Source organism: Pseudonaja textilis, chromosome 16 (genome assembly GCF_049901715.1).
Source record: "Pseudonaja textilis isolate UNSWEBS1 chromosome 16, rPseTex1.2, whole genome shotgun sequence".
Taxonomy (NCBI): domain Eukaryota; kingdom Metazoa; phylum Chordata; class Lepidosauria; order Squamata; family Elapidae; genus Pseudonaja; species Pseudonaja textilis.
The window spans coordinates 10795924-10816050 of record NC_142005.1 but is presented as its reverse complement, the minus strand read 5'-3'; the positions used below and the strand labels follow the sequence as shown (position 1 = coordinate 10816050).

The 20127-nt window shown below is 50.9% G+C and overlaps 1 protein-coding gene across 3 annotated transcripts; it reads right to left on the bottom strand.

Annotated features, from left to right (window-relative positions):
* Nucleotides 1-3853: 3853 nt before the first annotated feature.
* VPS45 (vacuolar protein sorting 45 homolog) lies at nucleotides 3854-15565 on the bottom strand. Of its 3 annotated transcripts, none has more exons than XM_087914019.1 (15): nucleotides 15371-15565; nucleotides 15089-15223; nucleotides 14704-14764; nucleotides 13471-13550; nucleotides 11721-11789; nucleotides 10887-11024; nucleotides 10649-10759; nucleotides 10370-10504; nucleotides 9710-9823; nucleotides 9338-9505; nucleotides 8134-8292; nucleotides 7825-7932; nucleotides 7485-7606; nucleotides 6196-6338; nucleotides 3854-4284 (listed from the first exon to the last, which is right to left on the bottom strand). In XM_087914019.1, exons 1-15 carry the CDS (start codon nucleotides 15461-15463, stop codon nucleotides 4196-4198), a joined length of 1725 nt encoding a protein of 574 aa, XP_087770145.1. In that variant the 5' UTR covers nucleotides 15464-15565; the 3' UTR covers nucleotides 3854-4195. The 3 variants fall into 3 exon arrangements, with proteins under 3 accessions (XP_087770145.1, XP_026576065.1, XP_087770143.1); XM_026720280.2 differs by having other exon boundaries at nucleotides 6207-6338; XM_087914017.1 differs by lacking the exon at nucleotides 3854-4284 and adding an exon at nucleotides 5083-5321.
* Between the last annotated feature and the right edge of the window lie 4562 nt (nucleotides 15566-20127).

Here is a 20127-nt window from a genome sequence, read left to right as displayed (position 1 = left end):
GGGGAGAGAGAAGAGAGCTGGGGGGGGGCGGGGGGGGGGGGAGGCAGCAGGGCCAGAAAGGCCCAAGGAGCGGGCCCCAGGGAATTGGCAGAGGCGCAAGCAAAGCAGCCCAGGCACGGATGCCCTCTTTTTGGCACAGTCCTTCCTGAAATGAGTTTATGCTCACTCAGAGACCCGGCACGGCCCCGGAAGGAGACCAAAGTGGCCCTGCTGAGAGAAATACCTCCATTTGGTGAACTTGGTTAGGAGCGAAAACGGCACCCCAGCTGCCACATCTAACCAAGGTCTTCAGCAGGCAACAGGTTCAAGAAAATGACAAAGGAGGAGAGAGAACGAAGCGGCGTACAAAGGACACCGGGACTACAGCAGGCCTGGGAGAAGATGGCAGCCTGCTGCTGCCAACAGGGTGCCAAAGACACCGGGAGCAAAAGAGGCAGGCGGCCGCTTGGGGGGCTTCGAGGGGGCTGGGCAGGAGTGCCAGGCGGTCGGGAGTGGAGAGCTTGGGGGAACCCATCCTGCAGAGCAAGAAAAGATCCTGCACGGAGGGCTGGAGCTGGGAGCAGGGCCGCCTTGACAGGCAGAAGTTTACAGCTTTCTAGAGCTGCCCATGCAGTCGGGCACGGACCCCTGTGCACAAACCCACCGTAGCCAAGACCTGCGCCCCATGGGGGGGGCACCAAGCACCCTCCCTCCAAGCAAGGCATCTCGGACCCACTTCTGGCTTAGCATGATTTGCCCAAATGGCAAAGGACTCTCCTTGTTCCATGTCCGCCACCAACTTGCCAACATGCCGCCCCTTCCCACTGTGGCTGACTTGTTTAAGCCATCCATTGGTGTATCTTGCCTGCCAATGCACAGGCTGACAACCCTTGGAGCCCGCTGGCCTCCCCTGGCTGGATGCAGCTTTGGGGAAGGAGACACACGTGCGCACACGCACACACACAGCACCGGCTCCTCCTGCTTAGCAGCTGATCTCTGGTTAAGAGTGGCTGGCACTGTCACAAGAGGCAGGCCCACAATGCCAGCCTGGTGTAGCGGTTAAAGCATCAGGTAGAAACCAGAGACCCTGAGTTTGAGTCCCACTTCAGGTAAGGCGCCAGCTGGGGATCTCTGGGCCAGTCAGCCCTCTCTGTCCCAGGAAGCAGGCAATGGCAAATTGCTTCTAAAATCTTGCCAAGAAGACTGCAGGGACCTCTCCGGGCAGTGGCCAGGAGTCTGCACTGACTTGAAGGCAGGCACACAAACACACACCTGGCCATAATCCACCTGCTCTTCCAACTGTAGACACGGCAGCCTTGTTTTTAACCCATAAACAGCTTCCTGCCTTGTTTGGAGCCTTGACCAGCACTAGCACTAAAGCAACAGCAAAAGCGAGCAAAGTGTGTGGCAGCAGCTCGCACCCAACAACGGGATGGAAAAAGAAATGGGGAGAACCCCCCCACACCTGCCTGATTGCACCCAGTTAAACCATCAAGGGTGCTGAAGCCAGAGGAGGGGCAGTCGGGTTGACAGACGAGTGACCTCGAGGAGGAGGAGGAGGATAGGCAATCCCCTCCTTGGGGTTTTTCTCCCGGAACAGCCATATCACCTGGGTTGCAATTATTACGGCCATCAGCTCCACAAACCCCCTTCTGCGTATCTGGGCCAGAGGGAAACGGAGGCCAGAGGGAAACCTAGGTCTGACTCAGAGCAGGATGGCAGCCATCTTGACTTATGCCGAGGAGAGGTGCAGAGCGGCCTTGGGGGAAGCGCTTGGGGAGCCTGCTTGGCGTCCATGAGATCCAGGCGCACCAGCGTCTTTCTATCTGTCCTGATGCCCCTCCCGGAGTCCTGGCATAGACACGGCCTTTCCTCTTGCCAGAGCTCCTGGGAGGCGGGGAGGGAGACAACTGCAGAGGTCCCCGTCCGCCCTGGAATAGGGGCCCCTGAGCAGGTGCTCCATGGCAGAAGTCCTTGTTAGCAGCCGCTATCATAGGCATGGAAGGCGACGCAGCCCAGCAGGTGCCCCAAGGAAAGTCCTATTGTCCTATTGCTAGCCTGGCACAAAGAGGCTGCCATTAGGAACGCCCGTCATTAAACAGGCAAAAGCTTCAGGGAACTGCCATCAAAAGGATGGAAATGCCTTGTCTTGACTGGCAGCAGAGCCCTGCGCAGGCGGAAAGTGGGCCGCAGAAGACAGGCTGGCCGTGGAGCTTCTCTCCCCCCACAAGAGGACACGCGGGATGTGTGTGTGTGTGTGTGTGGGGGGGGTTAATGCTCAGTCATGTGACCAAAAGAGGGGGCTCATTTATTTATCTAAATTATAAATTATTCTTAAGCAACCCAATTCTGGGCAGCTTACAAAAGGAATGAAAAACCATACAGCTCGTCTGTGACTTGCAACCGTTCATTTACTGACCGCTCAGTTACCTGGCACTAGTGAAAATAGTGACTCTTTTTCACACTTAACGGCCGTTGTAGCATCCCACCGGTCACGTAATCAAAATCCAGACACTCGGCAACTGACTTGTGTTTATGACGGTTGCAGTGTAGAAGGTCACATGGGACCTTCTGACAAGCCAAGTCAATGGGGGGAAGGCAGGTTCACTTAACAACCGGGGCAAGAAATGTTGTAAAATGGTGCACAACTCACTTAACCACGGTCTTGCCTAGCAACAGAAGCGTTGGGACCAGCTGTGGCCTTAAGTCGAGGACCCCTGGGAAAGCCAAAGCCTCTCTGTTTTTGCCTCAGCCACTCATTTGGGGAAGGCAGGGGGCGCTGCCTCTTGAGCCTTTGCCAGATCGGCTCCCCACAGACAAAGGGGGGACTGCTGTGGACACGGAGGCTGTGAGGCTAGGGACCGGGGTGCACAGCCACCTCTCCTCTGATCCCACCAAAAAACCTGGCCCCACGCGTGACTCCGAGGTCCCCGGCGGTGCCTCCTCCCTTCCCTCCACGCCTCCGTTCTCTGGCTCTAGCGGATGCTTCCAGAAAGAAGGGCCTAACTTGAAAACAAGAAAAAGAGGGAGGGAATTGCCATCTGCTTCATTAGGTCTAATCATTAACAGTCAAAATTCCAGTTCTGATTATAGCCAATTTAAAAAGATGAAATGTTGTGTCGGAAAGAGAACCTAACCTGCTCACATGGGGAGTTTCCCGAGTTGGCAGGCTGAGGAGGAGAACAATGGGACTCCTCGAGGCTGAGTGACTTCCTTCCCGCCATCTTGTCTTCCTGCAGCAAACATCACGGGGCAGGGTTGGGCTCTCCGCTCAGCTCCTATGGAAGCCCTTTCAGGAAAATCTGGGCTTGCCCACACATGGGCCATTGATGGCTTCTCCTCCTCAAATCTATTAATCTCAGGTGTTTTGCCCCACCCCTCCCCCATACGCAATGACAAATAGTTAACAAGAATTCTGGTCAAGCTTTGGTCCCTGGACTGGGACCTCCACACCCCTCACCTCTGGCTGTCCTGGAAGTTCCTGTCCAAGGAGACCAGAAGGACCAACTCCCTCCCATCCGAGTCGTCAGACCTACCCAGGGCCAAACACTGGAAGGCTTAAAAACCCTCCAATGCCCCCCTGCTGGTGCCAGAGCTAACACAAAGCTTCTAATTACACCCACACCCACACAAAACTGAAGAGCAAGAAATCAGAAACTCCCAACAGGAGCAAGTCTGAAATACAAACGAGTATGTGAAAAACCCAGCCCCGCATTGGAGAGGGTGCCAAGAATATCCTGGGCCCTCTTGCAGCCCACAGCCAGCTCTCCAGGAGGCCTCCAGGTTGTCTTCCACAAGCAACCCCCATTCTCCGTCCGGCCAGCCAGCAGCACTTCCAGAGATATGCACTCACTTCAAATAAGAAACCCAGATGGTCTCTGCCACAGTGACCTTTTATTCACCTGGGGGGACTCGGAGGCCCACTTGGCAGCTCCCAGACCAGGAGGCAGACAGCAAGCTGAGAACTGACCACGAAAGGGAGATACACCAGAGAGGGAGGGAGGGAGGGAGAGGGAAAAGAGCCACGGTTTCCATCCCGTCCGTGCTGCCTGGCTGTAATAGGTGAAGGGAGGCCTCGGGGTGATCTTCTGCAGCACTTATCCAGGAGACCATGGCCAAACGTGGAGCTCAGCAAGCACTGAACCACATCGGACAGGTTTCGGTCTGAGAGGGCTAAGGAAGAGCCAGTGGCAGTGCTGCCGGTGGCCACCTCAGTTCAGCCGCCTGGCTGCAGCCTGGGCCATCCCCTGAGAACCCTCGGCGCCTCGTCCTCGGAAGCCAGCGGCAGACACTTCGTCCAGGAAGCTGGAGAAGACAGAGAGACACCAAGGGAGAATTAGAAGCAAATGAGCTGTTCCTCACCAGCTGGCTCCAAAGGCCAATGTCTGGGTTGGGCCAAGGGGGCAGGATTTGGGCCAGAGAGGGCAGATGGGGGCCAAAGGCACGCGGACGGAAAGCAGAAACAAGGGCGCGTTTGCATCGAGGTTTTGAAGGCATCCCTGCCTCGACACCCCTGAAGCTGAGAACCAAGCAAGGAAAGTAGGACCTGCTAAAGGGACCGCAGGCAACGTGCTTCCGTCCCCGTCCCCGTCTCCAAGCCCCTTCCCCTCGCCTGGGGACTCTGCCTGGGGCATGGTGAGCACAGCAGACTTGGGCAGAGGGATAAGGAGCAGAGCAGGAGCCACCCCCAAGTTCCAAAAGATGACGAGAAGAAACTTGCAGGCTTCAGAAATGACGTCTGAGGCCACTTTGCAAAAAGAATATCTGAAGTACCTCAGATTTGCTAAGTTCAGCAATGCTCCTGCTAGAGAGTGCTGCTGAAAGGAGACAGGGCTTTCAGCCTGAGAGATCCTCTCTGGTCCCCTGGCTGAGGCTCCAGGCCAGAAACTGGGGGGCCATCAGCCCCATGGAGGAAGGGGAGGAGGAGAAAGCAGCAGCAAGGGCAAACCGCTTCCAAAAACAGTGCCAGGAAAACGGCACAGACCCATCCGGGCACTTCCTAGAAGCCCGGACTGACTTGGAAACATGCACACACTCTCTTGCACAGAGTTTGCATTTCCCTAATGATTGGTAAGATTTACATCTCACCTTGATTCTACCTTTGGAACATCAGCTATGTGAGGGTAGTTAAACTGAGAGAGCAAAGAGGGATCCAGGAGGGATTTCCACGACTGAGTCTCCCTATTCCGACCTCAACTGCTTTTTCAGCCTGGCTCGGGAAAGGCGGCCACACCCCCAACAGATAATGGAAACCAAGTCTTTTGGTGCAGGAATGGGGGGCGGGGGGGTGGGGACCCAACCAGGCACCTCTTCCTCTTTCACCCACCAACCCCAGAATTTTCCTGTCTAAAACCCGCAGAGCAATGGAAGGCAAGGCAGGCATTTGACTCGGAATAAAAACCAAGCCTCCACCTGAATGTCTCCCGTGGATGTGGCCTCCCTGCCTGAAGCTCCCCAGAGTTAGACGCATTCTTGGAACATCCCACACGGACTTAATTCATCTTTCTGGATGTCAACCATTTTGGGGAACTCCCTCTGAACACAAGAGAACCCAAATAAGCTCCAGGGAGGGAGGGAAGGCGAGAGAGCCCCCCCCCCCCACCCCCATGCCCTGTTCCTGAGCTTTCCCTCTGGTGCACAGGAGAGCGGCCAGCCCTCCGCTTGCCTGCCACTCTCTCCAGGACACAGGCAGGGAGCCCCTTTTCTCCCGCTCTCCCCACCATTTCTCACTCCTCAGGAAACTGCCCCTGGAAAGGGGTCACCAGGAGGCAAAGGCCGAAGCCGCGGGGGACCTTTGGCCCTGAAAGCAGCAGGGCCAGCAGCTCTGACCACCCACTGCGGACCTCAGCGGCTTTTCACCGACTTCTGCCACTAGGAACTAGCTCACTCACTTTAAGCCGGCTGGTTGTGCCCCAGTGCAATTTTTCACCCCCAAATCACACCTGTAATTCAAAAGCACACCCGAGCCAAAAACTGCCTGCTGACTTCTGAGAGTTCAAAGCCTTTTCTCCACCACAAGAGGTGCTAAAGGAACTATTTTGGAGATCCTGGGGAAGCTTTCCCCCCCTTTGTTATCATCTCTGCAGAATCACCGGGAGATGGGAGTCTGTTGGACTGGGGACCAGTCAATGAAAACCAGAGCTTCGCCAGCACTCCCTTGTTAAGGAGAAGGGAAAAGACACCCGGTTAAAAAGGACGGCCACGGCTCTGCCCCACCTTCAACCCACCTCCTGGTGTTGTGCACCGTCGTCCCGCCCAGCACGATCCGGATGCCAGGGGTAGTGCGATTCAGGTTGTAAACGGTCAGTGCCTCCTCATACGTTGCCCCACCAATGATGAAGACGATAATATCTTGTGGCCTGGAACAAACATGAACAGAGAGCTCGGGAAAGGGCAGAAAAGGGGCAGGAGAGCATCACCCCGGCCCGCCAGACGCCTTTGGAAGAGCTGCCCCTCCGGCAGCTGCACGCCTTCCTGCCCTCTGACCAGGCAAAACTTGGGGGACGAAGTCACCTTCGCAGGGCCTTGCCTAGCACTGTCACGGGGCTTCTTCTGAAGAAGGTCACTTCTTGCGAGCAACGCTGCTCATTTAGGGCCAATTCCAGCTTTGTTTCAAATGCCGCTGAAATGTATACCCAAGCAAAGCTGTACCTTGTAAACTTAATATTATACAATGATATAGTTCTAATTTTGTCAGCCATTTTAACAATGCCGTTGTTATAACCCCTAATGGTCCAATAATTATGGGAGAAAATTTTGCCAGTTTATTCCATAACCTTGATATTTCAGTTGTCAAAAACCAGTATTTTACAATCTTTTCCTTTTTCTTTTGAGCTCCTTCAGTGAAATACAGAATTACCACATCAATAAGAAAGTTTTATTTTTTCTTCAACTCCTACAATGAGTGGCACACTGTGCTGTAGATGTTGGTTTGCCTGAATTTGGGGATCCCACATATTTTACGAGGGTGCTCTGGAGCCCCTTTGGATGATCAGAGCAATACTTCAGAGTGTTTTCTGCTCAAACGCCAATGTATTTTTGCCATCTGCGATCTTGCCTTGCCTTAGAGACTGACCCACCATCCTTCTGAATCTCCTGCCTCACACTAAGGTGGACTCATCTGTCGGAGGCAACACCCCTTCTCCTTAACCTGTTCCCGCAGGCTGCTCTGCGCTTACTCCATTAAGACTTCCTTCCTGCAAGGCAGGCAGGCAAGGTGGGTGTAGTAGCCCCTCACATCGAGAGAATGCCAGCTTCGGGAAGGTTTTGTTACTCAGCCCTCGCTCTACTACCTCAGGGCCTTTAAGGCGGTTTCTAACAACAGCATCTCAATTAAGGGACCATTAACATTTCATTCATTAAGAGAACCTCAATGATCATTGCAAATGGCAAATTCACTACCTGCCCTATCAAATGTAGCCCCCTAGAGGGCCTAAATTAGCCACATGAGCAAAAGCATTCTCTACCCCCCACCCCCACCCCCCAGACTCCTAATGTCCTGTTACCTATCACGCAGGCTGCTGGGGCCCAGGTATGGATACTGGTTGTCTTTCAGTTTCCCCTTGATGAGCTGATCCAGAGTCTCGTGCAATAAAGGCTGGTGCTGCGTGTACACATTCTCAACCCCCTGATCAGAAGGAGACATTTAGAATGACGGAAAAGATTTCAGCCCCCATCTCAGGTACTTACGAAACTCACTGCATTTTTGTGCTTTTCATATACCAACATAATTCTCTTTGCTGCATTAATTATACATGCATCTATTTTACTTGGCCCTTGACCCCATGCCCAGTAAGAACAAAACAACAATATGGATATAGCTAAGAATAACAGAAAGAAAAATACCTTCAGCCCTTTGAGGAACTGCTTGGTAATGGCCACTGCATCCTTTGGGCTGAAGAGGTCACTTGATTGAACCCGTTTCCCTCCGTATTCCGTAATGGCAGGCACCAACTATGTAAGAAAGGGGAGGGGGGTATCACTTTTAAGACTTCTGTAAGGCTTGAACAGGACCCTCCAGGGGGACATTCTGACCTGCAAGTTTCCACAGAGATTTCAAGATGTTGCTGTCTTTAGCCAAACCCAGAACCATCGAATCCAGAAAGCGGAATTAAACCAGCCAGAAAGGTGAGCTTCCACCCTTAGGCTCTTTACCTTGCGAAGCCTCTCGGAAACCCCCCGGTTCTTGAGGTCCAGCATGAGCCCTGGAAGGCTGTTGCTGCTGTGTCGCTCATAATGGAGGGCGTAGAGCATCACCAGCCGGACAGCATCCAGCTCGGTCACTCTGGGATTCTGCAAGAGCTGCCGAATTCTCTATGGAGAGAGAGAGAGAGAGAGAGAGAGAGAGAGGGAGGGAGAGAGAGGGAAGAGGGAGAGAGAGCGAAGGAGGGAGAGAGAGAGCGGGAGGGAGGAGAGAGAAAGAGGGGGTGTGTGATTCAGGCAAACGTCAGGATACGTTTCTCTCATCCCTGAATGGCCATGGAGGCACCCAAAGAAAAGAGCCCCTTCCCCGGGAAGACGGCTGGGGGGAGCTCCCCGGCAAGCTCCCCCCGCTTTTCTTCAACCGTGGGGCTCCTCATTCCTTGCCCCTCACACTCCTCCCTCACAGCTCCTCTGGAAGGGGCAGCATTGTTAGTGGTGGGGCGCTGAGTCCCATGGCCACTGGACCAAGGCCAGGAGATTGTGCCTTTGAAGCAGCAAAAGGACAGATTTTCCGCCTGCCCCATACCAGATGCCCTCAAACCAGTCTCTCCTCATGGGACAAATCCTTCCTTTCAAAGCAGCCGCTCCCTCCCTCCCTCCCCTCCCTCCCTCCCTCCCACATCCTGGGATGGCGGGATTCAGAGAAGAACGCTTCCCTAATGGCCTCCAGGTGATCTCTGGGCTTCCTTCAACTAAAAGGGACCCAATTCCTTTCAGCCATTGGACAGAACGGAAATGCTCTTAGAAACACCCAGTGAAAAGGAAGCCCAAATGGGATGCTTTTTTGGGGGGTGGGGGGGTGGGGGGGGCTTGAATCTCTTAGGAGGCAGAGATCGTCTCTCTCAGCCCCTTCAGGTTAGTTCACTGAGCTGCTATTAACTGGCTTGGGTCATTAGTTCAAAATGATGGTTACCAGCATGCCCATCCTATCCTAAGTCAGAAGTTAAATAGCCTGAGGGCTTAGGCATAAGGACGGTATAAAACAGCCCATTCATGGCTAACACATCTTGGCTTATCACAACGAGGGGCCACACTGACTTCCCTTAAGAGCGTTGGAAGCAGCAGCGTGGGAGTCTCGTTTCCTTCCCGCTCTCGCAGTGGCTCCGACACACACATCCGCGCCCTTTGGCCTGTGGGAGCAGGGCCCCGGAGGTACCTGGAGAGCCCCGGAGTGGTCATTCTGACAGGCCAGCTCCTGCTCGGCCTCGGACACCTCCAGCAAGTTCCTCTCGCTCACCAGCCTGGAGAGCTCCCCCACCACTGTCACGTGCTTGGAGACGGTGCCAGACATCTTCTTGAACTGGGGATAGTTCTCCACAAAGGCCTGGAAGGGGGAGGGAGAGCTTTGGGGGAGGCTCCTGGCGAAGGCCTCCACCAAGCCAGCGCACCGTGAGAGCTCCTGCATTGAAAACAGGCTTCTGCCCCCTCCCCGCCTCAACACTCGGGTACAAGCAGCTGCCCCCACTCCTGTGCCCACAGCTGAGCAAGCGGGGCTGACCCGCCCCCCTGCCCCGCCCCCCCGCTCAACCTTCATGTCTGCAATCGATTCTAGTTTCTGCTGCTCTTTGGGTTTCTTCTTCTGGAAGTCCTCCATCAGGTTCTTGATATTGCTGCCAATTTCCGCAAAGTTCAGGTACATGTTCTGAGGAGAGGTGAAGGGACCCATTTGAAGAGGGGGAGCCCCAACCCCCCACAAATTGGAAAAGCGGCCCAGAGAGAGCCCAACCCGTCTCCAACCCCCAGCTGCCACAGAGGAGCATTGCAATTGGCCCGCTGATTCTCAGGAGAAGCAGGATCACACGCTCCTGGATAAAAGGATCCCAGGCAGTGAGGCAGGGCAGTTGGAAATGTGGGGCTGGAAGCGCGTAATTAAAAGCACTTTCCGTGCAGCCATATGTGCCGCATTTGTATGTTGCAGGGACCCGACATTTGGCTAAACCTGGCTGATGGTACACATCACAGTAAGCCATGGTTTGTTAAATCACTGGCTGGGTTCAGGCTCCAAACAACCGTATTAAGAATGATGCATAAATCCAGCTAGAGAATGAATAGTCCAGGGTCCACCATGCGGCCCTGGCAGAGCCAATAAACCAAGTTTTCATTCAAAGCCTCAACTGGGGGCAGGGAAAGAGAACCCCATGGCGGAACTGGAATCCAAAATCTTAAATAAAGATTGGCAGCTTCTTACATTGGCATAAAACTCATCGTTCTCAGCAGACAAAACCACCTCCCGCAGGTCTTTGCTGATGCCTGGGACCCGTGAGAGATCAATGCGGTTGTTGTTAATGCCCAGCAGTTCGTGAACCATGGCTTGGTACGTCCACTGGACAGAGAGGGAGGCAAGCGGAGGGATGGCACAGTCATTTCCCTGGAGGGGCCAATTGAGGAAGAAAGGAAAGCCCCTCCCTCCCCCAATTGCCCCGAAGACGCGGCTGATCCTTCAAAGCCTCTGCAGCTCTTAACTCACCTGGTTCAGAAGCGGAGTGATGGCATCGTCCGAGCGGTCCAGGAGCAGCAGCAGCGGAGGGACTTCGGTGCGACGGAAGTCGAAGAGCTCGTACTCTTTCGTGATCACTTGCTGTTTGGGGCAAAAGAAGTTCCTCTGTTAGAGGAGGCAGCAGATATCGGTGCTCTAAAAACACAGGAATAAGCGGCATGAATACCAAAGGTTTGTGGGTCTCCAAAATAGGAAGATAAAACTACACCTTGACGCCTTCAGCCAGCCTCTTCGCCAAGTCGGAAGAGAGCTGGTAACGAATCATGGGGCACTTCTTCAGGGAAAGAAGCAAGGCGGTGAGGCCCTGAGTAGTCCTGCACAAATGGGCTGAGTCCCAGTTGCGGCCCTGGAAACAGAAAATGGCCGAGAGTTGCAAAAGACCTGCCTAGGCTCAGCCCCCAAGCAAGTATCAGGGAGAGATTCTGTGGAGCTCTGGCTCTTTAGGAGGCGGCTAACGGGGGTGTCCGTACGACAGGCATTTCCCCGCTTCCAAGCGCAAACACCACTCTAGCTGCAATTTGGAAGAGGATTCTCCTTTCCTAAAGGAAATTACCTTGGGCTCAATTTCAACTATTACGTTGTCACTCCCCTCTTTGATTTAAGCTTTAAGACAGCAATGATGCAAGCCTTGACTTACAAACAAACTTCCTCGATGTATCTGTCACGTGACTGCAGCATATACAAAAAGAGCATTAGGCTGCGGGGGGGGGGGGAAGAAACCTCCTCCCAGTGTTACGCTTTTCGCTATTGAAGAGCAAAACTGCTCCTGTAAAGATCATTTTGTTACCTAAATACTGCTTCATATTCCCACTGAAGAAAATCCATCGCTCATGCCTTAAAATCTCTTAAAATATCTAAGAGCCACGGAAGCTCAAAATGGCAGAACACCAGCTAAAGTCTTTAGGAAGTGCAATGTTCAGCAAGGACTCCTTGTCTTTCTGCCCAGTCAGCCCAAAAGTATTGACACCTGAAAAGTGGTGGCACTAGAGGTTCTCTCCCCCGCTCTCAAACACACACTCCTGCCCGGCAACGACTGCCTTACCTGACAGCAAGCAGGGAGGTTGAGAGAAAACACATGTGGATTCACAGCAATGTAATCTCCATAGAATTCCTGCCAAAAGAAAAGTAGAAAGGATCCACTGCCGTGCTAGCAACACATTTAAGACCTTGTGATCAGTCCAGTCCCTGGAAGCAGGCAGCTGTAGGCCTGGCCTTCTGCACACCGGGCAATTTTGTTCAAAGGCTTTTGTCCGACTATGGGATTGGTCCTCTGCTTCTAAAATACCTCGACTGTGTGTGTGTGTGTGTGTGTGTGTAAATGTGTTAACAACAGCCAGAATTGTATTTGCTAAAAATTGGAAAAATGAGAAAATACCAATGCAGGAAGAAGATATTAAGAAAATAATGGAATGTGCTGAAATGAGTAAATTGACATTTGAAATTAGAGAACAAGAAGACAAACAATATTACAAGATATGGGATTTATTTTATCAATGTTAGATAAAAAATACGGAAATGAAATATTTTAGATAATTTGATAAGGATAATAGAATTATAGAGAATACAACATAACGTATTATTATTAGATGGATTTATGATGAGATAAGGAATGTTATAATATAAATTAATCTAAAATGCTGAATATTTCGCATAAAATGATGGAATAATAGCTATAGTCAAATAAATGATTAACAACGATTATATGATATTACGAACACTATACAGAATCCTGATGATGGCAGATGAGATTCTGCCGAAATGTTGCTACAACTTTAAAAACACAACTATAATGACGTGGGAAAATACCCGAACAAAGCTGAATACCATACATACATACATACATACATACATACATACGTACATACATACATACATACATATTGTTTTCGTAGATTTTCACGGGTACAGGTATGCAGGTCTTGGCGTGTCCGGGTCTTTTCCCGTGTAAGATTGAGACTATCTTGGTGACGTTTCAATGAGGTCCCGCTCGTCATCTTCAGGCTGGTGCTTTCGGCTTTGTGCTTGTGCTAGCAAAGCGTGATCTGAGCTACCATCTCTCTATAAATACTGGTGGGGAGGTTGGCTGTGTTGTCATTTCAGCACAAGACCCAGGATGTCAAAACAATAGAACTCAGATGGTCATCACACAGCCCATTACCCAGGTCGTTACAACACAGAAAGCTGATAGACACACAGCCAGTACCTCAGCCACACGTTCTTAAGAAAAAGCCAGCCAATCTGCAAACATCAACTCCATCAACCAATCAAGAAATGACAACACAGCCAATCTCCCCACCAGTATTTATAGAGACGGCAGCTCAGATCACATTTTCCCATGTCATTATAGCTGTGCTTTTAAAATTGTTAGCGACGTTTCGGCAGAATCTCATCTGCCATCATCAGGCTTGTATATTGTGTTCGTCTGTGAGTCAGGCTTTCATAACCGTTTCTGTTTTAAATTTGGTGCTAGCCTACTGCTGTGTTGGAATGATTTTTTCTTCATCCTGATTGGTTGAGAGTCTGACTCCCAATACACACACACACACACACACACACACACACACACACACACACGAGATGGATATGAGAATTTAAACAAACTTTATAAGTGAGGACTACGGAGATGAAGCACAAAAGACTTGTAACCAACTGACACACTGTATGTAACTGGAAGATGGTTTTATGTTTTATCTTTTGTTTGTGTATGTTTGTTTAAAAATAAAAAATCTTAATAAAAAAATAAAATAAAATACCTCGACTGTGCAGGATGCCAGGGGGGCAGCACTTCATACCTGCACTTCAGCTACCACTTCCTGCTCATCAGCTTCTGCCAAAGACTTGACGTTGCTCTTGCTGATCACATTGCTGAAATCTGAAATTGGTAAGAAGCCAGCAGGGAAAAAGGATCTTTTGAAAGCTCATCAAAATATTGCAGTGCAAAAAGAAGAGAGGGATGAGAGCAGGCAAAAAGCAGGAACTGTTTTCTAGTCCCACTTACGGGTGCTGGCATTTAACCTGGGACTTTAGCACTAGCTGCAATTCTCCTCCCATCGGCTCCTGCTTGGCCAAAACAGATCACCTGACTTGGGAGACCTCATTATGAGACATAACGCATCAGTAAACCATCATTTAATCAATCGCTGCAATTCAAAATCAGATTTTTTATATACATACATACAGTCATTTGTGTATCCATTTTCTAACCTTTTTTATAGTTAGTTTACTTTTTATAAAGATTTTAAACCATCCTATCAATAAACTTTGGGCATGAATATAACCAAAGTAATAATTATCTATTTCAAAGCCTCTGTGGGTGAGTATTGGAGGTTTTATGACCATTTAGGCCAAAAGCCCCTGGCCAGATCAATGTGGCCACTTAAGCAAAGAGTGACTTATAGAGGCCAAGCTTTGGGTCCTTGTTGCAGGCTCAGGTTGGGTACTTGGAGTATTAATAATTTATCAATTTAGCCACACCCCTTTCTTGCATACAGAAAATTTAATCTGGGCTACCAAAACCCAACTGAAGTTCAAATTAAAAAAAAATAAAGCAGAACCCTATATAATATCAAGACTATTGTATGCTAAAATTTATTAGATTGTAAGTATGGCAGATTCTTGAAACAGCAAAGCCTAAAGCTAATTCATGGGTAGTGAGGCCAGCTGCACACTGAGTACACTTAGGCATTAACTGAACTGAATACTTCACCTGCACAGCTTCCACACTCCGGGTGAGCCAACTAAAAGTCCCATCTCCTCCTGACTCAGCCAGGATGAATAACAGTGGCATTTCAGAGGAGGAAAAGTCCAAAGGAGAAAAGCCACTGCAACCTGTCTTGCCTCCGCGCCCCCCCCTCTTGCTGTTCCAGTACTGCCCCATGAAAACAGGATGAGTCGGTCAGAACCTTTGTCTCCAGGAGAAGCAGCCCCAGGGAGGAGGGCACCCAAACCCTCACTCCTGCCATAGGTTGTACAGGAGAGAACACAATGCAGAAAGGAAATGGATGGCAAAGGCTTGGTGTACTCACAAATAAAATAAGAGCTGTATTTGGGTCTCCGCAACTCCTGGATAAGATACTCCACATTTTCCTAGGGAAGAAACAAATCCAAAGAGAAAAAAAGTGGAAAGATCAGCAAATTAGCAGCAAACCAGTTAAGGAGAAAGTATAACTGAGTTTATTCAGCAAAAATCTACCCCAAATCTACCCACATACCCGTTCTGGAGGCCGCGAGTCAAGATGTCAGGTAGTTGCAAACTGGGGGGTGGGGGTGGGGGGAGGTGGTCTGAGGAAGCACCCACCCTGGAGAGGCTTCTCTGGCCCTTGGGGGAGCAGAGTCATGGCAGCTGCCTCCCAGGTCCGAGCCACGGGGGTCCGGGACAGAGCCTTGAGGGGGGAGCAGGAGGGGGGTCACCTTGCTGGGCCGGAGGAAGCAGATGGCTTTCAGGTGCTTCATGCTCTCCCGGTTGGCCGAATCGATGCGCTCGAAGAGGTAGACCTCCTTCTGCAGAATCTCCGACTGCGTGTACACCATACTCACGATGCTGGTCTAGGACAAGCGAGTCAGGGCAGGGAGGGCTCGTCCCCGCCTGCTCGGAATTGAACGCCGGCGCCGCCGAGCACGGAGGGGAGCACCGGGGCGCCACGAAACCCCGCCCCCGCCGCGCCCCGGCTCCGACCCTCCGCTGCAGCTCACCGTCTCTTTATCCATCAACAGGACCTTCATGCCGGCCCCGCTGTCGCCGATCATCCTGGAGACGTACTGCTTCACCGCCAGCACCACGTTCATTTTGCCGGCTCCCCTCCAGCCTCGCCGGGACCCTCAGCGCCTCCTCCGTTTTCCTCGCGCTGGGAGGAGCCCGCCCCACCCTTCCGCTGGCCTGGGAGCCGCAGCCTCGCGCCGCCTTAAACTACAACCCCCAGCAGCCCCCTGGCCAGCCGGCCGGAGCGCGCCTGCGCTACCCGGGCTGGCTCCCTTCGGCCCTGCTGCGCTCCTAGTCCAGGCGGAGCGGCCGCGTCCCGTTGAACCACCGTCGGCTCCCGCGAGAGGGCGCCCTGGAGCCGGCACAGCCCCGACCCTCCGTCCCTTCTTCCCAGTTCATCTCCCAATGAAAATCTGCCCCGGGACAAGCAAAAGGGTCCCGGGCGAGGCAGAGGCCGGGTGGGAAGGCGCGAAGGCCGACGAGGCAACATCCCAGTCCTGGCGGTACACCGGACAGCTCCGCATGGGATGCCGCCAGCCGGGGGATTCCTGCCGGCGGGCTGCAACATGCCGCCCAGCGCCGGGGGACCAGCTCAGCCTCCTCCTGCTTAGGGGCAGCTGGCCGGCTGGCAGAGAGCCCCGCCGGGGGTGGGTGGGTGGGGGGTCTTGCCTGCCTTGGACTACGACTCCAATCTTTTCCAGCCAAGACTCGGGCCGGGGACTGGAGAGAGTCGCTTTGGGCGAGATGAGCTGCCTGCTAGTTTGGCAAATAAATAAGAAATAAAAGTCGCCGCCACCGATGTCCCAAACCAACGGGCAGCCCCAACGGGCAGACGTTCGGCATGCCCATTGCCAGAGAGCTGGCCAGGGAGGCCCACCGCTTTGGGGACTGAGCCGGGAACAATTCACTCGCTCACTCCCACCCACGACCCCATTTGGGGGTCTGAGGTCCCCCTGCTTCCTTCTCGGCTCTGAAGCCCATAGGAACTTGAGAAAGACCGGCCGTGAGCGGGCTCAGCCCTTTGGCTGGGAAAAGGACCCTGAAGTCTGGCACAGGGGCAAGGGAGCCGGAGCCTAGCAGGGCTGCAGCACTAGGGCAACTCTCCTGAGCCTGGGTTTTCTCTAACAAAGAGCTGCCCTTCTGCCGCTTCCCGATCTGCAAAAAGAAAAGGAAGGGAATGAATTCTGGCCTGTGGAAATCCACTCGCTCAGTTGGCTCAGTCCTTCTTACAGCCTTTTTGATATCCTACATTTAATCCATAAATCTCTTGTTTTTGTTTTTGAAATGATCCCTTAATTTAGGTACGGATATTTAAACACAGCATAATGTGTTCCTCCCCCCCCCCTCTCTCCAGAGTCCTTCTGCTTCATCCACAACAAAGTGCAAACAACTATTTTCCTATTGATCTGTGCAAATGGCTGATAAGCTGCCAAGAAGACTTTCTCACCACCCCACCAGCTGTCTTTTGCACAAACATTGCATCAGAAACAAAACCCCAGCATTTAGTTTTTAAAAAGCAAAGAAAACAAAATTTGGGCCCATGTCAGGGCAATCAGCCTTGCACAGGCTCTCCTTTCTTTGCTAGACTTTTCTGTATCCACAGAGATGACAATCAATCTTTTTGTCCAGGACATAAACAATGGCTGGGAAAAACAAAGGCAACAATTCACTCTCAGGATCAGCTGAGGTGGCCACGTGACCAGTCCCTCTTAGGCTCTCTACTTGGACTGGAGACAGGTTCATGCCTCTTCATTTTTGTGATTTAGGAATGGGAGAACTAATTTTGAGGTGGGACTTATGGACAACACCAGGGGTATCATGGAACATGTGATCTAAGGGACCAAGCCTACGGGGGTATAAAAACAATCAACCAATGTATGTCCAGTCTCTTTCTGTCGCCATTAGAGCAACACCGTGAAGATGGAAATGGAAAGCCAGTTTGGCCCAGGCAACAGGAGATTAGAAATCAGGGAACCCTGACTTCTAGCCTTGCCTGAGGCATGAAAGCCATCTGGGTGACTTTGGACCAGCTCACCTCACAGGGTTGTTGTGGGGAGCATTAGGTATGCTTGCCTCCTTAAATTATGTATAAAAATAATAAAGTTGGGATTAAAACAAATGAATATTTGAAGAAAAGTTTGGTTTTACCTTCTTCCCATGCCTGAGAAGAAATTTGAAACCAGGTTACATCCTTTAATTACTGTGTCATGCAGGTAAAGAAAATAGGAGAGGCAGAAAAATATTTCCAGAGCAAAGAATTATATGAGAAGAATGATTAGATTTCCTCTAAAATACACCTTTAAAAAATTACTGAAATAAAATACAGATTAAAAAATGAATATATCTTAAAGGCCAGGTATGAAACAGATGCAAGGATGATTTGGAAAGACAGAGGTGTAGAGATGTATGCTGAGTGGTGTGAAGTACATTTAGCTATACTTACTTTATACACACACACACAAAATAATATATTTATAGATAGATAGATAGATAAAATATATCTTATTTTGGTGTATTTTCTATTCCTTTTCTGCACTTCTACGACCTTTCTTATTCTGAAAGAGAACAACATGGCAGGTATGCACAGGTGCTGAAAACTGCAACACAGATATCTACATCTAGTGCATGTTGTCAGTTTCCTTTTAGTCACTTTCAGAGCTTGTGCTGTCAAGTTCCCATTGGGAATGCATTCCGATACCCGCTCAGCCTCCCACTCCTGAAAGCAGGCCTGCCTTGAATTCTGCTGGACCTGCTGGTCACATGATGATCCACACCAGTGGGAAAGTTGGAAACCATCAAAAAAGCTCTGGATATCTTTGAGCCCCGTGTAGGCTTTTTTAAGGGGCTGAGAAGCACACAACTGTTATTATTTTTCTTCAAGGAGACCCATCCTCCCAGCCTTCAAGAAAGACAGCCCAAACTGAAGAGCTGAACCCATAGATATCCTGCCTGCTTGATCCGTCAGCACTATGGACAGCCTACGATCAGGAGAATGCCAAGCACTTCGGGCCCCATAGGATGGCATGTCCCTCTCCTTACAGGGGTCTCAAGTGCCAAAGGGCTCTGCCCACTGCTGTGTTGTCGTTTCCAAGAAAATGTTGGCAGGGACAAATATTTTATCATTTCATAGCAGCAACAGTTTTCAAGGGTGAAGGTTAGCCTTTCGAGCTGAATGGGAAAATAAGCACTGAGCTCTTCAAACCAAGATTTATTTCTTCTTCTTGGGAAGAGCTCTGTGAAATAGCAAAGAACCCTCCGTTTTGGAACTGTCTTTTTCTGGAGATTCACCCAAGTTGAGGCCTGGCTGTTTTCAGGGAATAAAGTAAGCATTTTAATTATTTTTCTGAATGCTCGGGGAAGAATTTGACTGTGAATATGAATATATTTGTAATGTACATTTTCACTATTTTAAAGCAATGTAATATTAGTCATGGGATATGACTCTAAATATTATGTTGTATATCTTTTTGACAAGTGACCACATGTTCTCCTCAGTTACAATGTCTGTGCACTCCTTCATGAAGGAAAAGATACGTGCGGCTATTTTCAGTCCTCCTACCAGATAGCAGCAAGATTTAGGCACAGTGGTCCTTTTCAGTTCCAGAAGAGAGGCCATCTGTAGTCAAATTATTAAAAGAACAAGGGCGAATAGTACTTTGGATTTATTTTGATGGCAGCTTGGCCCACACCAAAAAGGCTGGCTAGAAATAAAAATAAATTCAAAATCCTGGACTATGGGATTGTCAGTAAAGTAGTTCATCGTGCATTATTACTTCACAGGAACATCTTTATGTCTGAATATTATTCCAGGCCAAATGACATCCTTATGCCCTGTTCTCGGAACATGTCTTTATTTAATAAAAGTGCAAACTGCAATAGGTTTTTATAAAGGGCAGATACATTCTTATCCATACAGCACTATATTATGTGAAAGCTCGCTTTCAGCCAGTTGCTCGGCAATACAGCACTTACAAAATCTATGCAGTTTGGTTACTGGATCTGCACTTTGCATCATTGTGTGTCAGCCAACGTTTTTGCATTAAAAGAGACGAAACAAAGAGGAAGGAATCAGTGGTTCCTGGTGCTCTCTAAGCTTGGCTGTTTTCTTGCAGGCATTTCATTATCCAAACTAGGTAACCTCACCGGCGCTAGACAGTTGTATTGCGCTGCATCCAGCGCTTCTGGGAAAGCAGCCACAAGTCCACATAAGCTTTGCAACACGGCCTATGAATGACTTCACTCCCAGGGAACCGATTAGCAGATTAGCCGATTCAATAAGCATCCCTGAGAGCAGGCTTCCTGCTGAATAGGCAGACGGGGTTATTTTTGGTTAAACTGGCCAGACTTAAAGTGGGAAAAGGCATTTGTGGAGGAATTCACTGGGTTAGGATGCAGACTGCAGCCCCCTCTTTAAAGCCTTCTCGAGCGGTATTTTTCTCTACGGCCCCCTTCCCTTCTCTGTCCTGGTTCGTTGTGCCTTGGGCACCGCTCTCGCGGAAGAAGCGCCTCTCCAAAGCCGGGAGGCATCTGGGCTTCCAAAGAGAGCGAGCGAGCGAGCGAGGAGGGAGTCGGGGGCCAGCAGATGAAGCGAAGCCTCCCGCTTATTTGCAGCCGCCGCCCCCAGCCCACCCCTCCCGGCTGCGGGGACCCCCCACCCCCACCACCCAGGGTCCGGGCAAACGAGATTGGCCGGAGCCTCGACCCCGCCCCGGAGCAGCTGAGAAACACCTCCGGGCGGAAAAGAAGATCC